General features: G+C 43.3%; 1 protein-coding gene across 1 annotated transcript in view; it reads left to right on the top strand.

Annotated features, from left to right (window-relative positions):
• Window positions 1-21315, top strand: part of mv (lysosomal-trafficking regulator mauve) — a 56741-nt gene that overhangs the window by 2940 nt on the left and 32486 nt on the right. Inside the window, exons 3-13 of the mRNA XM_074092890.1 lie at window positions 1241-1326; window positions 2927-3048; window positions 3639-3790; window positions 8747-8901; window positions 11179-11265; window positions 11374-13751; window positions 15456-15658; window positions 16712-16837; window positions 17962-18052; window positions 18824-18932; window positions 20961-21163. Coding sequence (XP_073948991.1) covers window positions 1241-1326; window positions 2927-3048; window positions 3639-3790; window positions 8747-8901; window positions 11179-11265; window positions 11374-13751; window positions 15456-15658; window positions 16712-16837; window positions 17962-18052; window positions 18824-18932; window positions 20961-21163 — 3712 coding nt within the window. The remainder of the gene's footprint in view (window positions 1-1240; window positions 1327-2926; window positions 3049-3638; window positions 3791-8746; window positions 8902-11178; window positions 11266-11373; window positions 13752-15455; window positions 15659-16711; window positions 16838-17961; window positions 18053-18823; window positions 18933-20960; window positions 21164-21315) is intronic.

The following is a 21315-nucleotide window of genomic DNA, read 5'->3' as shown; positions in this document are numbered from 1 at the left end:
AAAACTAATTGTTTTCCTTTTATTGTTGTTTGTGGTTGGAAAGCGATGTCGTATAGTGTGCTCGGAATCCAGTTTTTATAATTATTTTGGCCATGTTTAACTAAAAATACACAAAAAGTCTGTATTACTAACGACCTACTACAGCCATAAATAATTGTCTGCAATGTAATTATTATGTAATTATTCTGTCACTGTTCCGAATAAATGTATTTTCTTTCTTTCTTTCTTCAATGTAATTTTAATATGAAATGCGTTATTCGATTAAATTTGTTTATTTTATTACTTCTCGCTTCTCGCGAAGACAGTCATGAGAAAGTCTGTGTCCTGAAATTAATTGATTGTGCCATTTTAGACGGGAAATAAAAAAAGGTCAACTTTATTATCGACACTATAGATTTACATGATCAAATAGAGTATATGTAAATTACCTGCGATATTTCGTGAGCTCTTCGTATGACAGCCAGCCATTTGATATTTCAAAGTCCGCCGTAATTGTATCCGATAGTTGGCGCTGTCATCGCGCACCCAGCGAATTAGGGCATTGAATAAACAATAGTACTTCTACAAAAAGGCGAACTTGGCAAGTTAGCGGCAGCAAAATTTATTTAAGTAGCTTTTTCTGGCAGTCGAATTGAAATTTCCGGATTGCATGCACCTCTCCTGCAACCCGATTGACAGTGGTGTTACTGTACAGTAGAAGAAACTGAATATACTGAATCCCGTACCAGGGTATAACCTTTGTGCTACTAATGTCATGTTGAGATCCCACAGATTTGCCAAATAAGTCATAGCGAAAATGATTAAGAAAAGATTCCAACTTGGTAAATGATTCAGTTTCCTCGACTGTAAAATCATTTACATTCGTAATTCCAGGTTCGACACCCGGTCGAAGCTGATGTTATGTATGGGTCACTTAGTATGTACAATAACTAGATCCATACGGCTCATATTTCATATCGCAAAACGACCTTGTTGCAAAATATTATCTAGTCCACATCTCACGATGTCAGAGTTGTAAAATAATTACATCGCTCCTAGTCAGCACTTAAAATGAAATAAATGGCTTCTGGCGCTCGCTCGTCTCGCACGTTAGGGTCAGAATTCTTCCTAAGCACTGCTCCTCACTTCGCTCGTCGTCGTAACTAACGCAGCTTCGATCTGCGAAAAAGCACATTTGCGATGCAGCCCTAACGTAAAAGATTACTCTTCATTGTATACTATACATCCATTTGTTCTCCAGAAATCGACGTGGCTGGACCTGTTTCTCGCCGAGTTCCTCATTCGGCTGAACGACGGCGCTAATCCAAAGGAGCTCATAAATTTCTGGTAAGTAATGGTTTATGCTCACGTATCAGTGACGTGACGTAAACATCTTCGTTAGACAACCCGCAAAGTAAGAAACGTGAGCTTGGTATGCCTTCGGATGCAACACCTCGCAGTTAGCGTACCCAACCTTTGTGGAAACGCTCATCGCTTAAAACGCCTATGTAGACGCGTTTGACAACAACTGAGTGCTTGTGTCCCCAAAGTACCACGCAACTCACCGCGCGGGGCAAAATTCAACGCTATTCCGAGATGCCACACACAAACATCACGCCTATATTCCCAAAAGGGGTAGGCAGAGCACATGAGTCGTTACCGCTACGGAGCCACTTTTAGCAATTTTCGGTTTTAAGTTTGACATGTCCGAGATGATCATAATATTCACCTATGAACGGACTGGTCGCTCAACTTTAAAAGAGTCTTGAAAACTTTCCAGTACCTAAATTTGAGAAAGTAACTCTAAATAGGACCGTGAGATTCAAACTTATCTTCAACAAAGCAATAAGCGCGGGCGTATTGTTTGTTTGCGTGTTTGCATGTGATATGAACTGTTATGAATTTATGGACATTGACCGGTGCAATGATAACCGGGAAAGATTCGCAGATTATTTATTTACATAATTATAACTGTGTAACGAATTGGAATACCGTATTTGGCAAATGGATGTCTCAATTTGTATTTTCGATATGGTTTTACGGGATGACCGTAAAAGTAACAAATTTGGAGTTGAAAAAAATGACTCCAAGTAACCAGTCATAGTATGTATGTTTGTTAACTCTTTATTATACAAAAATGAAACCAAATAAAATTGACATACGTTGAGATACATGAACAAAGGCGATCTTATCCCGTCAAGGGATCACTACCGTCGACCTTTGAATGGATGACAGGAGCAATCGGGAACTGATAAAAAGTCCTAGAAACTTGAAACCAAAGTAGCTCTGTTTTAGCAATCTCTAGTACCTTAAGTTGAAAATACAAACTGAAATATAGATGCACAGAAAAACCAGAAAAATAAGACCAGCACTGGGAATCGAACCCAGGTCCTCGGTATTCCGTACCGTCTGGGGTTTCGATTCCCAGTGCTGGTCTTATTTTTCTGGTTTTTTTGTGCATCTATATTTCAGTTCGTATTTTCAATTTAGGTTTTACGGGATGACCGTAAAAGTAAACATTTGGAATTAAAATAAAAAATACAAAAAGATTCCAAAAAACCAATCTCTAGTACCTTGTCCTAATGGTTGAACCGGTGGCGCACTAAGGTCATTCGGGCTGAATGAACCCCGCCAGTCTTAAAACTTAATGTGAGTATTAAGCAGGACTTGATCAAGAGAATTTGTGGCTTTTGGAGACCCCCTGGGGCTTGAGTTTTGAGGCCCGGGCCCCTTCCGCCCCACTTAGTCCGCCACCGGGTTGAACGTTTGCATTCCACAATAAGCACTAGTGCCAGTGTTCCATTGGTGTTTCAATCAATTTTTAGAAAAAATATAGCTCCATCGATACTATCGATGATTCCGCCAATGTCGAGGTTGAAAAAGACACTATCGGTTGGCCGTTGTACGGTAGCTCCGGTGGTCAGTACCATTGGTGTTTGTTTGTCAGTCCGGTAAGCGGCGTGGTGACCCTCGTGGGCTGCGAGCTGCTCTGCGGCATCCACCGCGTGACGTCGGCGGTGAGCGCGCACTGCGCGACGCCCGCGCCCGCAGACTCCGAACCACCCACAGGTATAATGAACATTATACAATCACATAACATACAATCCAATACAATGGTTCTTTATTGAACACCAACACTACAACAACACACATCACAACACTACACTACATAACACTATTAAAAGTCGAAATATCTTTATTCAAATTAGGCTATGACAAGCACAAAACAAGGCTCGGATACCGGTTAAATTTCCAAACCGTTATCATGTACTTGGCGCAAAACCTTTTCATTTTGGTTTCGTTCGCGAAACTGTTATTTTGAAACCGGTTTTTAAGGGAACATTTCCATAAAGTTCTTCTCAGATTAACCGGTTTAGAACAATAAAAACCGGTTTATTTCGGCGCAGGATAAACGTCGCCGCTCGTCGCCGGCCGGCCAGCTGTCACTCGTCGAATAAACCGGTTTATTTAGGGTAAAGTTAAGTTCTTAAAAACGTTCGCGTTCTTATGAAAGTTTGGACTTGAACCGAAATAAACCGGTATTTACCGCTACTTTATGATCCGGTTCCGAGCCTTGCATATAAATGGCTCAAAAAAATCTACCACCATTATTGGTGGAAACGCAGCCTTAAATTATTTAGTTGGTGCTTCGTGTGTAGCGCCAGTGGCGCCGGAGACGAAGCCCGAGGAGCGCGTGACGGGGCTGTTCACGCTGAGCAACGCGCAGCCGGCGGGAGACGTGCTGCGCCGCTACCTGCTGGCCGGCGTGGCCTGGCGCTGCCTGCGTCTGCTGCGCGCGCTCGGCGTCGAGGTCAGCTCAGCCTCAACGGAGAACTAAACATGCCTGTAGCTCGCACATTTTCGCACAAGTAGCTGGCGCATCCTTAAGGCTGGTTCACACGTATTAAGTTATCAAGTAGCTAAATTTTAACTCTATTTTAAGCGACTTAATTTTTAGTAAGCGTTGACACGTTCGCATCAGCTAAGTTCTTTAGTTAGCCCAAGATGGACGACCAACAGTTTTCTGACCACTTCGATATTTTCCAAAAAGATCTTGTTCTTCTCTCTTCTTCGAATACAAGAACTTACAAAAGGCAACCGATCCGCCAAACTTTTACACTTAACTAATTTTTTACTAAACCGTTCCTGTCCAAACGTGTCAAGTGATAATTCACGCCCACCCACTTAACCGAAAAATAGACGAATTTCTAATTTTCTTGCTGATTTGCACGCTTAATTATAACTTATTACTTATCACTAAATTCATTCTTTAGACGCTTCAAGTTACTTGAATTTAAGTTAAAATTTCAAATGTAATTTCGCACATGAATTCCGAACAACTCAGTGAAAACATCGTGAGGAAACCTGCACAACTTGCGAAGCAATTCAATGGTGAGTGTGAAGTTCCCAATCTGCAATGGGCCCGCGTGAAAACTACGGCCCAAGCCCTCTCATTCCGAGCGGAGGCCTGTGCCCAGCAGTGGGACGTATATAGGCTGTGATGGTGATGATGAAGTTAAAATTTAGTTAACTACTTGATTACTTAATACGTGTGAACCAACCTTTATCAAATATGACACAAGCGAGCAAGCTTGCATGAGAAGGTGCGAGCTACAGACATAGTGAATTAGACAAAATACCACAAACGGGACTTATCACGCTATTATTACACAAGTAATATTTACCTCGACGTTTCGGCAACGTCACACGTTAGTCTACTCGTGACCACGGCAACTGTAACGTTGCCGAAACGTCGAGGTAAATAATACTTGTGTAATAATAGCGTGATAAGTCCCGTTTGTGGTATTTTGACTATGAGTGAGAATCACGAAAGTTTATAACGTTATATGGTGAATTAGAGTTTAGATTTGCGAGAAAAGTCGTGCAACTAACTTGTCGATTGACCATTTCAAAGTCGACCTCGCAATGTAACACCACTTTTCGCACAATCACAACACAACGTGCCCCATTTTTTTCGCAACTCGAAACTGGGCTTTTCATACTCGGAGACGAACATTGAATAGTTGACCCAATTATTAATTATAGACGACCAGATGGCCTAGTGGTTAGAGAACCTGACTACGAAGCTTGAGGTCCCTGGTTCGATTCCCGTGTCGGGGCAGATATTTGTATGAAAAATACGAATGTTTGTTCTCGGGTCTTGGGTGTTTAATATGTATTTAAGTATATATCTATCTATATTAATATATTTATCCGTTGCTTTACTAAGCTTACTTTGGGACTAGGTCAATTGGTGTGTATTGTCCCGTGATATTTATATTTTATTATTATTATTAATTCCTTTCAGGGCTTAACGCTAAAAAAATTACAGTTTTCCTATGGGAATCGTCACCTGAACTGGGCTAGGAGTTTTTAAACTTCGCAAACAGAGGTCAAATGAAATTGGATTTATTTTCAGTTAACTCTGAATTTAGATTTTTAGTTGCTTTGAATACAAATAGAATTAAATTAGGTAATAATAATAAGTGACGTTATAGTAAATTAAAAACTTTTTTTCGTATACTTTTTAGTAACTGTCATTCAAATTCATAGCAACTTTGTGTCCTGTCTACATGCTTCTAGTATTATTTAGTCAACTGCTAAGCCAAACCTCATTGTAGAATTGCCAACGTTAGGCAGTTGTCTCACCGCCAGCGAGGAAACGATTGGCTATCGTCTATTTTCTCGCTCAAGAAACGAACAAAAGATATAAGATCCTGTGTGAGTAAAAGAGACACATATATTAATAGTTGATGGCTGGCTGTTCACACTGTCGGCGAGAACCCGCTCTTACATCTTTTGTCGCAGCGACAAGAGCTATAAAACTCGCTGAGCTATAGATACTCGCTCAGCGATGTCAGCTTGGCGGCCGCCCCGCACAAGCGAGTCGAGTGGAGCGAGTAATCGCCCGTCGCGCTCAAACATTCGCTTACAGCCAGCGACAAAACTACATTCGCTTCTCGCTGCTCACCCACTCGTTTCTAGTTACTCGCTCTACTCGCTTCTCGCTCATCGTCGGCGGTGGGACAAGTGCCTTAGAATAGACTGCAGTTGCATTCCGCGAGTTTACTCGTAGGTGTTTTGGCAATTAAATGGCACGGTTCCGCTTCCGGACTATTGCCGCGGTCACTCAACTGAAGCTCGTAGGAGCCACTTTCACTATCGCCATCGCATCATGACTATAATAAAAGTCATAACATACGTATTAGTATAGCGAAGTCGCGAAATTCTTAGAGAAAGTCTTTAGGAATTTGAAGATTCCGTATCCAACCTGTACGTTAGTAATGTTATACTTTTAGCATTAAAGTCTTGTTATTTCGAATAGGGATTTCCAAAAAAATATCAATGCTTTTTATTATTATTTTGTATTATTACAAACCATTTTCGTTATTTTTGTTTCGGCTATGCGATATTCCGTTGGCTTTTTTTTTTAAATAACCTCGTTAACAGTCGCCCATCTATAAATGCTCGACCAGCAATCCCCTATTTCGCCCTATTTCTATTACTTAAGTATACTAAACTAGCGAAAAATATCTTAACGGGAACACAGTAAAATGAAATGCGAACATAATTAAGTAAATTTTGTGAAGTTTGTCGCGCCATGTTAGCTCTACTGCAACTCATAGGTACCTACCAGTCATCATCATCATCATCCCAGCCTATATACGTCCCACTGCTGGGCACAGGCCTCCTCTCAGAACAAGAGGGCTTGGGCTGTAGTTCCCACGCGGGCCCAGTGCGGATTGGGAACTTCACACGCACCATTGAATTGCTTCGCAGGTTTGTGCAGGTTTCCTCACGATGTTTACATTCACCGCAAAGCTCGTGGTAAATTTCAAATGTAATTCCGCACATGAATTTCGAAAAACTCAGAGGTGCGAGCCGGGGTTTGAACCCACGACCCTCTGTTTGAGAGGCGATAGGTCAAACCACTAGGCCACCACGGCTTCACCTACCAGTGTTATTATTTAATTTCTTATCATTGAGTTTACGTAATAACATTTCGCTTTGTACAAAATCTACATACAGTTGCGACACATTGTCAGTTTAATTTAATTATTAACAAATAACTAGGTAGGTACTACACTATTAAATAAAAATGACCCTTGGCATTTAAACTAGACATCAACCACAGATAACAAATATAATCTCGTCTCGGGTCTTAATCACGTCTACTAATTTTATTCCTAAAACTAAGCTTTTGCCCGCGGCTTCGCCCGCGTGCTATTCGGTTATCGCGCGCTGTTCCCTCGGGAACTGTGTATTTTTCCGGAATAAAAAGTAGCCTATGTCACTCTCTGGCCCATAAACTATCTCTATGCCAAAAATCACATAAAGACAAAGAAAAAGACATACAAACACACACACTGGATTACTCAACGTTTTTAACCACATTGCAGTGGCCGTGGTCACGAGTCTATCCGCCAATGCTGCTGCAATGTGGTCTAAACGTCGAGGCAATTTGAGCCAGAAATATTGATAGTGCTTATAATGTAATGTACTATAGATCATTGGAGAATCCTGGGCGAGCGGGGGTTCAAGGAACTATAACTGCGACGCTTTGTTGTGAGCTCTCAGCGCCGCGCGCTGTAAAGATTAACAGCAATTACTCTGCTAATCTTATTATAATGAGCTTGGTATGACTAACTGTAGCATATTTTACCATTTAGCCGAGGTCGTGGCCTCTAAAATTTTTTCATGTTTTGACAATTAAATTTAGACAGCAAGATTGGTTATAGTCATATTTAATATCTTATTACTGTCGATTTTCTATGTTTATATATTCATGTATTTCCAATCATATTAGTTTACGAGTACCTACATGGCGTTGGTAACGCTGCACGATCTAAAAACCATAGCTTGTTGACTACAAAAATATTATATAACTTATCATAATGACTCAAAAGTTTGGACAACTTATCATTTGTTAAATCTTTCACTATGTCAAACAACTATTAAACGAATTATGTTTCGTCAGTGTAACAGTTCCCTTTTCATACATAAGCCAACTTTTTTAACTATCAAAAAGTCAAACATTGTCATATGGACGTTTGTCACAAACGCTTCATTAGTGCACAAACAAAAACAACGGAAATGTTGCGCTTACCCACATACCTTATCATATTACATAGTTACTAAGGGAAACTTTTATTCAATGAAACATTTGGGAAACATTGTACAACGAAATTAATATTACGCCAACCAAAACATTCTACTAACGGAAAGTTAGCATTTTGAAAAGTGACTTTATAACAAACAGACCAAACGTACCTAAAATTGGTAACTGTGAGGTTGGGAAATAAGACTTAATCTTTTGATAGTTGGCAAGTGGTCATTCGGCGAAATGAAATTCTGCGAAAAAGTTGGTTGGGAACTGATATTCGTCGAAACCATTTTCTGCGAAAAATTAAAGAACCGCTGTGAGCATTTTGCGTGCTAATTTATTTCATGACGAAAAACAAGTCGTATTTTTTAAATAAAAAATATAAAAGTATGTTTATATTATTTCTTTTACAAAATTAATATACAACTTTACTCGCAAATGTGACGAAAAACATTGTATGTCGCACGGGCGGTGCTGGAATTACGAACATCGACTCATTAAAGTCCTCAGTCTTCGACTTCGGCCTTCTATTAGACTCGTTCGTAATTCCTCATTTACCTCCCTTATGACACAATGTACTATTACTAATTACCCTTGAAGTTTATGGTTACAACAAAAATACATGCTGTATATTGTCTACATTGCACTACTGCGCGTGCGCAGGGTCTGTCATGCTGCCGACAGCTGTCTTCTGTCCTGGTGTGGCTCTTCGGCGAGCTGAGCGGCGGCCGCGCCGCGCCCCCGCCCGCCCCCCAAGCCGCGCGCCCGCCCGCCGCCCAAGCTGCGCGCACGCCCATACACCAGCTGTTCTCTGACAGGTATACATACATCCAACACTATCACTTGGTCATAATATGAAGAAAGACCTTATTGTTAATACAATCGCCAACAGATATTTCGGAGCGGCCAAAGTGGTCCAAAATATCGGAACATGCACTCTATTGTTAAGGTATTACAGTTCATGTTTCGATATTTTTGATCACCTTGGCCGCTCCGAGAAATATCAGATAGCGACTGTACTAAATAAGTACTTTGCTCACCCGCGACCTTATGATAGCTATGTACGTCTATGCAACAAATGTGTAGGATAGGAACACGCATAAATCACATAAACCCGTGACTGTACAGTCGGAGTAAAAAAGGGGGTGACACTCTTTCCCGGCCCGGATAATACCGACATGGAAATACCGACCCTGTTTTTCGTGTACATACGCGCCCATAGAAGCTCCTGTCAGTTTCTATGGGCGTGTACGCAAAAAAACAGGGCCGGTATTTCCATGTCGTTGTTATCCGGGCCGGCAAAGAGTGTCACTCAAAAAAGGTTCGTCACCCTAAGATCTATTTTTCTTTGCTCAGTATGAGCGCTAATCCGCCGGTGGTAGATTTTTTTTGACATTCATAAGTGCTTGTTATAGCCTAAATTGAATAAAGATATTTTGACTTTGACTTAAAATCTGCTTTTCCGATTGAGTAGGACATACTGCGTCAACCTGCTAAACATAATCAGGTGAGCATAGCAACCCTACCACTACACCTTTGGCGCTGACAAACACTGTCAATTAAATAGAACATTATTTGATTGAAACTTTTACGAAGTTGTTTATTAAAAAGGTTTTATATTGATATGAAACTAGATATATGTTAGAGACGTATACTATTTTGACCCTTGTTATCATGACAAGTATAATTTGATATGCACTTGTCTACTTAGTACTTTGGTTTCAAAACGTACTAAGATTCTATGGCTTTGTAAAGGAATCAATTTAATAACTGACGAAGGTTTTCCCTACCCCCACTGTACCTGTTTCGAACTCAACCAGCGTTCATCCTCAAAGCATCAGAGTAACAGCCTTCTTGTGTACTTAACGTACCAGGGTGGGGTTCTAAAGCGGTCACACTCTTGCTCGTAATTACCAATCTCAAAAATGTCATTATTATAACTTGATATTAAATATATTGACCCGGATAACTCACGTCTTAAATCGAGTTTAGCTCGACATGTTTCGGGCTAATCCGTAGCCCTTCGTCTTCGGAGCAACGCGACTCAGCGGCTGCTGCAGCACGCGCACATATATATTTAATATGAGTGAGTCTCACGGTAGTTTCATGTTCAAAATTATAACTTGATACATACAAAAACCAGTTGGTAAAGAAGGTTGGTGATTGGACTGCCCAATTTGAGCCTGTTCGAGTCTCCGTGTTGTTTTTGTGACACATGGCGAACCTTGACATAGTAACCACAAGCGTTACGCTATCTCTGTTTATTTGTCGGATGTAATAAAACTGTGACACCATGCGATAGCGATATTTACATACTAGCTTTTGCCCGCGGCTTCGCCCGTGTGGAATTCGGTTATCGCGCGCTGTTCCCTCGGGAACTGTGCATTTTTCCGGGATAAAAAGTAGCCTATGTCACTCTGGCCCATAAACTATGTCTATGCCAAAATTCACGTCAATCCGTCGCTTCGTTTCGTCGTGAAAGACGGACAAACATACAAACACACACTCTTTCGCATTTATAATAAAACTATGGATGGTTAATGAGGAGCGAGTATTTCCTCTGCCTGCACTATGTTTTTTTTGTAATGATACACCGTGATCTTTTTTATTTCCGTTTTTTACTTCTACGAATGGCAAACCAGCAGGAAAGTTAACCAACCCCAAGTTTCGACCTAATGCAATTTGAAAAAAAAAATTTTTTCCTGGATAATATAAGTTCACAGTCATTGGTAAAGGTAAAATGGTAATATTCACAAATTTGCTAAATATGTATGATTTAATAATATCTTAGTCACAGACTTTACAAGCATCATAAATTAGAAACCTTTTACACTATTGTACTCGTATGTACTGCGCATAATTAATTATCTTATATCTTAATTATCATTTAAATAGTAACCACTAAGTGTCTTGGAGAAATTAACTTAATTTAACCTGTTGAATGTTTCCTTCAGTTACGGAAATCAAAAATAACAAGTTGTATAAATAGCTTGCTCTTATAAAATAACTTTATTGATATAAACAATCTCTGACAACTTCCGAATAGCGTCTCTCTTGAGTGCGCTCAGATAAGTCACTGGACAATATTATTACAGAATATGGTCGAAGCAGAAGCCGACCGGCGGCAGCCCCGGGCCAAAGATAAATTCCGCCGCGATAGCAGAAAGGGGCACGACTGGACGGTATGTACAACTCATTACGCGTACTTATCTTAGTTATTACATTATTAACCAAATTATTATAAAAAGTAATATGTAGAGATACATTTCTTATCTTACCGTACTTCTTAGGTCAAGACACGTTAGCCAGAGCAAAGAATCAGAAGTTAAAACGAAAAGAAAATCCTTTAAGCAAACCGAGCAGTCTTCCGAATCCGCGGACTCCAACGACGATCTGCAGGTCCTGAACCGCTCGCTCGCCATCAAGGTGTCTTCCCCCGACGACTTTGAGTATTTCAACTCCCCGCTGCGCTCTTCCAACGACTACCCCAACGACCACTACAGCGACCCCTGCCACACGCCGAAGAAAACCAAACCCAAAGCAGACGACTACACGACTGACAGACATAGGGAAATCATTAATTCAGAAATATCAGCGTTCGAATTCACCCTCATGATAACCGATCTACTACAAGAGCTATGCAAGGCGGAGAGCAGCCTGTCGGGCTCGGAGGGCTCGCAGATATCCATGCAATGTATCAATTTCGCTCTAAAAAACCTGTGCTCGCTACAGTTCGGCTCGCTGCCCGCGTGCTCCAAACGAAACGCCCAAGAGGTCTCCCACATCAAATTGGCCCTCACGGAGCTCCTCATAGTCGCGCTGGACAGAGTCCTCGTCCGCGCCGACCTCTGCGCCAAACTGATCAACAACGGCATCCTCCCGATGCTGCTCAGGATCCTGGAGGACGTCATCTGCAAGTCCAGCGCGAAGTACCACAAGAAGGCCGAAGACCAGAATCATACCGAGGAGGAGTCGCCGAGCCGGACGGAATCGGACGACATGCTCAAGTTCGTTTTCGGCATCGCCTACTCCATCACGGCGTTCTTCCACTGCCTCCTGATGCAGTGCCGCGCCGTGGACGACCTGCGGGAGTTCACCGACCAGTTCAAGCTGTACGGCGAGTGCCTCCAGGGCGGCCTGCTGCGGGAGGCCGTCGAGCTCATGATGAGGATCCCCGGCGCGGATTGCGACGAGACCGTCACTCTCGTCAAGAAGCTGCTGGAGTCCATAGGGAGGCTGATAAGCGGCATGAAGCGGGTGCGCAGCGAGGTGGTGCACTCGGGCGCGTGTCCGCGCGGCCGGCACAAGGCGTGCCGCGCGCGCGTGGCCGCCGGCATGCACCACCACCACGAGCTGCTGGGCGAGGCGGGGGCCGCGCTGCCGCTGCCGCCCGCCGCCTGCTGCGTGGCGCTGCTCTACGGCACGCTGGCGCGCCTGCTGGCCGACGAGGAGCTCTCCGCGCAGCCGCCGCTGCGGCACAAGATCCTGCGCGTCATGCTCAACTGCGGCGTCTGCTGCTGCTTCTCCCCCGGCCTGCTCATGGAGAACATCGTCCGGCTCATGCTGATGCACGGGAACGTCGCCTCCAAGTGTCTTCAGGTTTTGGAGCACACCGTTTACGGGGACCTCGGCGCGAGCATCCTGATCCCTAAGGTCACGGACCAGCTGCCGTGCTCCATCTGCGAACCGGGCGACGACGAGAGGTCCTCGAAGAGACACTGTCTGCATCCGGTCAGCCCCGTCGAGCGGAAGAGCATCTGGTCCTTCCTCATTCACTACAACTCTCTGCTCCAGCTGGATAACCATAACAACGTGCTCCACGCGACGGTCTCCCATCTGCTGCGGGTGACGCCCAAGTGTCGCCTGGAAATGAAATACGAATTACTCTTCAGCGTGATATACCCGACGTTCATCGTGGCCAAACATAGGTACATACTGAGGATGGAGGAATCTGCGTATTTTCTGACCGTGTCGTGTCTGAACATATTCTCGAGCCTGCTGAACACGGTGTCCTTCGCCGATCAGTTCATCCAGAAAGGCGGGCTGAGTTACGTGCTCGAGCTCGTCTCGTTGCCGGAGTTCTCCAAACAGTGCTGCTCGATCCTTGAGATATCGATAATCGTAGAAATATACAAGCTCACAAAAGAAAATTCTGAAACGACGTACCAGCGAGAGATGAGCTCGCTGGCGTCCGTTCGGATGCTTTTCAAGTCGCTCGCCGAGATGACCGACAGATGTTTCAAAATCTACCGTCTGAAGCTGCCCGAGAATAAATTCGACGAGCTGTGCGACGTCAGCGTGGAGAGAGAGAAGCTGTCGTTCAAAGAGAAGAGCAGAAGGAACTCGGAGGTGCCGACGAGGAAGCTCTCTATGCCGAAGGCTATAAAGACGAGTTTTGCGTGGAGCGAGAACGTGATCGAGGACACGGTGGAGGATCACGTGGAGGTGTTGCAGTACATCTGGACGTTTTGGAAGTCGTGCGCGGGGCTGTGCCTGTACAGCCCGGTGTTCCGGCGCTGCGTGGCGGCCGAGCCCGTGCTGCTGGACAGCTTCGCGCTGCTCAAGGTGCTGCTCCACTTCTTGTGCCGCTGCGCGTGCGCCGCCGAGGAGCTGCGCGTGCTCGTCAAGATCGTGGAGGCGCTCTTGACCGTGCAATTTTCAGTATCAGGTGAGTCTTAAACACACAGAATGCAACGCAGGAAGTATGGGTGTGTGTTTGTGTGTAGGTAGCTTCTAGATGCTTTTCTAGATGGCGCTTGGCGACAAATAATTAGCCAATTATCATAGGTAGTAATTTTCTCGAGAACACACTGAAAAATTTCGCTGTGGAATTAAAGCTTGGTGTAAGGGACACCACCCGCCCCGGACTGGCGAAGACTCGGGTTCGATTCCCAGCTCAACGGGATAAATCTTAACGGGAAAACTGGAAAATTAAATACAAAACAATCAAAAGTTTTTTTTCTGAACTTTAATACGGTTCCATTTTTATCTAGTTTCCTTTTTCACGATTTTTTTTTATTAAATTGTTGACAAACGGGTATGCGGGTCACCTGATGGTAAACGATCACGGCCGCCCATGGACACCTACAGCATTATTAGGACTGCGGGAATTTCTGTAGGAATTAGCTCCAAATAATCTTTAAGCCCGAAAAGAACATATTTGCGATATCTAATACAATCGTGGCGTCTTGTTAAACCGCAACATAGAACAAATATTCATTCTAACGCGACCTCCACACGGTCAGTACTCCATTCTGTAATCCAACACCGACGCGTAAATCCTGCATATGCGTTAAAATGTATACTTTATGTCGACCCTCGAAAGTTCCGTTTTCCATGAATCACGTATTATCGAAGTACAACAAGTAATATAGACATTTCGCACTTGATCGGGCGCGGGCTGGCTCCGTATCGGTAATTATGTACGTTGAAGTGAAGTTAATTTGACTGGATGAGGTCACTAATGGATACTAATTTCTAGGTTTTACTTAAGACCTTCATGTCTTGGAAGACTCCTTCTTTTGAAATGGCGTTTTAGATTTATTTTGCGATTCCCAAGTTGTTTATCACGAGTTGAGATCACGGGCTAGACTCCAGCGGGTAGCGGGCCGGGCAGCAGAGCGGCGAGTGTGTTCTCTGTACGTAGCGCGGCCGAGATGCTCGCCGCACAGCACTTACCTGGCAACACGCAATCAACAGAAGAAATGGTAGCCGCGTCGCTACCCGCTGGAGTCCCATTCGCGGCCTGAAAGGATTTCTATTTAACTTTTAAGTGATTAAATTTACGTGTGGCCTGCTTTAAGAGCGTTTATTCCTGCTGAGCTGGCAACGTTGCATTTTTATTAGTTTTTCAAATTCAAAATTATTTATTTGTTAAACATAGGTCAATAGATGTTACATTAGGTGATTAATTGTATCACTATGTCTCGCCATATGGCATACAAATATAACTATAACGACAGCTTTACATGCATCATAATCATAACAAAACAAAAAATACTTAAATAATTCTAAATGCAGTCTAACAAATATTCTTGAACGGAATAATATGCTTTCCCAGCCAGAAAATTATAGAGCGCTACTTTAAATTGTGTAATGTCGCCCAGTTGCAGTATTCTCGATTATTTAATTAAACGAATTAATGTTTATGATCGGTATTTAAAGAAAAAAAAAATTATAACGAATAATTATTGGAATTAATTCCAGACACATTAACTTACATATTAAGAAGTGTTCTATCAGAAAACATTTTTAATTTTCATTCAATTTTTATGGAATAATCGAGAAAAACTAACAAAAATGCAACGTTGCCAGCTCAGCAGGAATAAACGCTCTTAACTTTGGCAGATGAAACCTTAATGTGTCATTACAGATGTGACGTCAGATCGTTCCAAAGAGGCGAGCTGTGCGGTGCTGCGAGCGGCGCTGAGCGAGGGCGCGGGTGAGGTGGGGGCGGGGGCGGGGGCGGGGGGGGCGGAGACGCCGGCGCTGCGCGCGCTGTGCGAGGCGCTGGTGCGCGTGGCCACGGCCGAGCCCAGCGCGCGGCACAGCATGCCGCCGCCGCCGCATGCCAAGGTCGGTCACACTCGCGATCGCTGTCGTAGCCGCAGTAAGGGTTTCTGTGAACTAGGCTAGGTGCCGCTAGCATTGTGAAGTCCGTTATCAACTTTAGCATTTGTGGTCACAGCTCATTAGATCAACCCGGCACCCGATCAGCACCGCCTCGCTGCGAGCGGTTAGTATTCTTTATATGGATTTGTATGGGCATACGCTCATTACATCAACTCCATAGCGTCACCGGTGTCCACGCTCGCGAGGTGTCCACGCGCGGACGGCGAGTGGGCCACTCGGTGATAGCTCGCTGCTCATACGCTTGCCTCGCGTGATCCGCGCGCGGTCGGCGCGGCGCTCCCACCCTCATTTCATAATAGACTACTCGGAAATTCGTGGACCACGCGAGGTCCACTCGTTGTCAACGCGACGTCCACCCGTGGACCATCTGTCGACAGCGAGTGGACGCCGAAAGTCGAGGCGGTGCTGGTCGGGTGCCGGATGGTTCTAATGAGCTGTGACCTTATGATTGGTTGAATAACTAGATGAGCCAATTACAAGGAAGACTGTAACGTCAAACGGACCTTTAGGTGTTAACGCCATCTATCAATATTTTCATCATTCTCATTTGGCACTACCGGATCGTCAAAAACATGTAGGCATATATCGGCATTCAATTGTCATGCCGGTATTTATCAGGTCGGGAATTTTAAAGTGGTATAATATTCATACTAGGTCTATATTGCGTGACTGAAATTTACCTCGCTGTTATTTGGAACCCATTTGGGCTTATAAGGACATAGGATAATTTTTTTTTCAGGATATGACACACGAAGCAATGATTAGCGAATTATTCGTACACTAAAGGGCTGTTTCACCATCCATTGATTAGTGTTAACTGACGGTTAAATGTGATGCCGTCTCTATTTGTTTTGTTCGAATAGACGGAGACGGCATCACATTTAACCGCCAGTTAACACTAACCAATGGATGGTGAAACAGCCCCTAAGTCTTGCAATAAATTGTATACAATACAGCTAATTTTGCAGTGAAACTTATAGAAATATCCATTGGCAGGTGCCGCCACTCCTCTGTCCGTCGAGCAACAGCTCGGCGGAGGGCTCGTCGAGCGAAGACAGCGTGGCGGCGCCCTACGCCTCCGAGCACAGCGAGCCTTACTGCCGCGCCGACGAGGGCTATGAGGTAACAACCAGAACCAGTGGCGTGCACTGAGGTTAAACAGCGATATACTCTGTTTATTAAACCAAGATACTAAAATGACGTTACATGTGTTACCTTTTTTTATATCTCTAAATAGTGATGTGCCACCACCGGTAATCACTGAAAAGTTTCGGTAAGTACCTATGTTATACGCATAAAATGTTAAGATATGAACGCATCTGTGACGTACTAACACACGTACCTAGGGCTAAAACTAGGCCCAGCCTAGGCCTAGGCTAGGGCTAGGGCTAGGGCAAGTGAATGCTGAGCTTGAGCCTATTGCCACATATTTTTAACGTGTCTGTTGTTTTTTATTTTTGTATTTTGTTATGTTCAGTGCATTTTTTCTTTTTTTAATGTGGCAATAAATGTCTTTTTATTTTTTATTTTTATTTTTTTTAAAAAAGGTAAAATGGGTCTATTGAAAATGCCATCATTTAGGAGATATTTCGATTTTTTGTAGATGTTTGTTGTTTTTGTATTGTTTGTTTTTTTTTGGGATGTTGATTCTAATCAAGTTCTGCCTAAAAGCTCAAAGCTTATGGAAAGTAGAATACTTAATGCTTACATTTTAATTTTGTTACCATAACATATTATGTTTTATCGATTATTTGCTATGTGGAAAACCGATATACGAGATTAGCACACATAATGCTGGTCACATTATTTTAACATTTGATTTCTCATACTGTCACTTTAGTATCTTGGTTTAATAAATAGAGTATAGTGTTGCCTACCCTGGTGCTGGTGCTAGCAGCTAGATGCGTTCCCGTGCAGCTACTGGCGTTGCTACGTGCGGTCTGGGTTCGATTCTCGAGCTGAGTACAATGCGATATTTTTAAATGTGTGAATGCAATTTTTCTTGTTACAAAAATCGATAACATTGTTCTTAAGAACAGATCTTCGTACCTATGTGTCGTAGATTCAGAATTTCCTACACTGACCGATCGAAATTTTACAACCTGTATAGTAGGTCTGTATAAACGAGTTTTGGATAATGTTTTCCATTCCACAAATAATAATAAAGACCATTGATAATGTTAAAAGCAAAACAAAAGTTTATCTACCTTGGAAAAAAATGTACAATGACTTAATTTGCTTTGCAGGCAGACGTGGAGATCAACAAGTTCGACTTACTGTCGTCGTACAAAGCGCGCAAGCTGTCAGAGGCGCTGTCGTCAATGAACAGCACCCCTGGTAAGTTGGTCCTTCCTTATTTCTGTAAAAAAGGTTGCCTGGAAGAGATCGCTCTTTAGCGACAAGGCCGCCTATTGCTCACCTTGTAGTTTTCTCTCTGTGTATCTGTTTTCTGTATTGCTTACTATGTCTGGTGTACAATAAAGAGTCTTTGTATTGTTGTAAGTTTTCTCTTTCAATTCAATTCTATTTATTTCAAATAACAATGTACATTGTGTTTGAAGTTACAATACATGTCCAAATTATTTAACAAGTCAAATTAAATTACTACAAAAATTATTATTACTTATTAAAAATAAAAATAAACTACAAATTTAATTAAATATGTCAATAACATTTGTCAGTAATCTGGATTAAAAAAGTAAATAAATTAACATTCAGTATAATTATAGTTTGCAAATAAGGGAATATTCAAAATAGGCAATTAAAAATACCATTTTAGCAATAATCCCGGGCACGATTACAAAATTCCTCTATTGAATAATAACACTTCTCCAACAAGAAAGACTTTAATTTTTGTTTAAATGTGTGACTGTTACTAATAGATTTTAGTTCAACGGGTAACTTTACATCATAGTCGCTAGTTAATCTAGGTAGATTAAACTTTTAATTAAAATTGTGGCTACCAGGGTGCATAATATTGTAGGCCTTATGTATTGTATGTTTTTTTGCCAAATAAATAAATAGTAAACTTCATGGTTATTAATAATAGTGGTGCATGCAATGTTTTTTTTAAATTATTAATCATTTAACCAAGTTGATTGTTTGTAGGGTCAGACCCGGAGCCACCCGCGTGCCAGCAGTACGCGGACAGCGGGCGCCTCGCGCACCCCGAGCTGTGCGTGCTCGTGCTCGATATATTGACCGACCTGATACACAAGTACGTATCTACTTAAGCCGGGTTTCCACTGAGCGAGCCGCCGCGCGACGCAAGCGCATGAGGCATGATTTTGTTCGATACAGTTCGCACCGAAAATGGCTGCCGCACGGGGCGGCACGCTCAGTGGAGACCCGGCTTTATATCGTCGCTGCATACAGTCTACACTTAGCTTTTTTTTAGCCTCAAACACCGTCGTAGGAAGAGTTGCGTGTTTGTCTGTTTTACCGGATACATTTTGACGACATGTTTAATTCCTCCATCTTGTTTTTACCAACGGGCATCCAGGCGGGGGGAGCGTCCTCATCCTTATTAAGTTAGTATTCCATTGCCCGAACGACATGGTTCGCTTCATCTCTCTCTCTCTCCTAATGCAAACTGCTAAAAAATAGAATTCGCTCCCATCGTGTGTATTTCATGATAGATACAACCTAAGGCGCTTCAAGGCTAGAGTGAATAGGCTGTTACTGAATCAGTGAGATACATCTTTGGTGTCATCTGCAGTCTTATGTATGCAGTTATTGTATATGAATCAGTCACGGGTCAGCTTTATGTAAAAAAAACACTTAGCACAAAATGCAATCTCATCCTGAACTCATTATGTACATATTTATAAGTTATAACTATTTTAGCCACTAATCGGTCTTAATTCTAATAAAGATTATCTTTTATGTCACTCGCCTTGTAACTTATAACTCTTCTTCGTAGCTGTAATTGTAATGCAATTATCTCGCTAAAGCGGTTAGGTAGGTCACCTCTCCGAGACCGAACCTTTGTGCGACTGCCTTCGACGATTCTCAGAAGCCCTACGAGTGCGACACGTGTCGGTCTATCGGATTATTATAGAAGCTTATAGAAAGTACATTCAACACCTTGCTTGTCGTACATTTTCATTTCAGTTTTGACAGGTATTCGCAGAGCTAGAGAACCTTGGGTTGTAACCTGGGCTCTGCAGGAGTTTTTTTTTTTAATTTACCACGAGCTTTATTGTGGGGAAACTTGTATAAGTCTGCTAAGCAATTCTATTGTCTGTGGGAAGTTCATAACCCGAACGGGGCCCGCGTGGCCCGCACAGCCCTCTCATTGTGGCTTGTGCCCAGCTCTGGACTTCCTTATACAATTGACTGGAGTTAGTTCTCCCAAGTCGTAAGATCCGCCAGATCACGAAATTCCTAGGCATATCGTAAAATGGCGCCAATTCTTGATATGCCTAAACGTTGGCCCGGCGGCATATAACGATGTGCCTGAGAAACAATACGGCAGATCGATTAGAGCAATGCATTAGTCCATATTCCTAGCTCTATACCGGGCACATCGTGATATGTCAAAAAAAGAAATATTTAGGCAAGACGAGCGAAGCAAGGAATTTTCAACGATATGGCGGATGTCCCTTAACCAATTCATGCATGGCGCCATTTCACGATATGCCGAGGAATTTTGTGATCTGGCGAATTTAGCGATCGGCCGCCGACATCTACATAAGTTAATCAAATCATATCCTAGTCGGAACGTGACTGCCAAAATTTTTTTTATAGTAGATGGCAAACGGAAGTATAAACGGGAAACGGGGGGGGGGGGGTGAGCGGTTAGTTCCAATGGGGTGCTGAAGGTTTCTCGATGAGGGCTACAGCATAAATGTGGCTAGTGTCGCTGCTTAAGTGACTAGATAAGAAAACAAACAGGCTGAGGGATGTGGTGCATAGGAGAAATTCGTGTCTGTGGCACGGAATGCCGAGAACCTGGGTTCGATTCCCAGCGCTGGTCTTATTTTTCTGGTTTTTCTATGCATCTGTATTTCAGTTTGTATTTTCGATATGGGTTTTACGGGATGACCGTAAAAGTAACAAAAATTTGGAATTGAAATAAAAAATACAAAAAGATTCCAAAAAACCATTTTTAAAAATATTCCCCGCAACACATCCTCGCACATCTCTGGTGGGATTGTAGCCTAATATGGTTTTGGGTTTTACTTTCGTGGAGTTTACTATAATCGTCACCCGCGCCACGTTGTTCATGTTTGCGGCGCTGCAGACTGGTGTCGTCGGAGGGCGAGTCGGAGTCTGCGGCGGGGCGGCGCAGCGCGGGCGCGGGCGTGGCGCGCGCGTGCTGCGGGCGGCTGGCGGCGGCGCTGGCGCGCGGCGGGGGCGCGGGGGGCGCGCCGCCCCCGCTGCTGCGCCGGCTGCTGGGCCCGCACACCGCCGCGCTGCTCGACCGGCGGCACCCCGACCTGGCCGGTAAACAGCCTCACTTGTTTCAAACTCCCGGAGGATACCGAGGGTGCTTCCCAAAACCCTTATCTGAGCGGACCGTAGAAACACCATCAGCGTCAGTAAAAAGTCTGACATAAACATAACCTATCTGGCTCGTGAAGATTTCCTCACGAAAA

This window comes from Choristoneura fumiferana, chromosome 10 (assembly GCF_025370935.1).
Source record: "Choristoneura fumiferana chromosome 10, NRCan_CFum_1, whole genome shotgun sequence".
NCBI classification, from domain to species: Eukaryota; Metazoa; Arthropoda; class Insecta; order Lepidoptera; family Tortricidae; genus Choristoneura; species Choristoneura fumiferana.
Note: the sequence above shows the minus strand (reverse complement) of the source record. Positions and strands in the feature narration are given on the sequence as shown.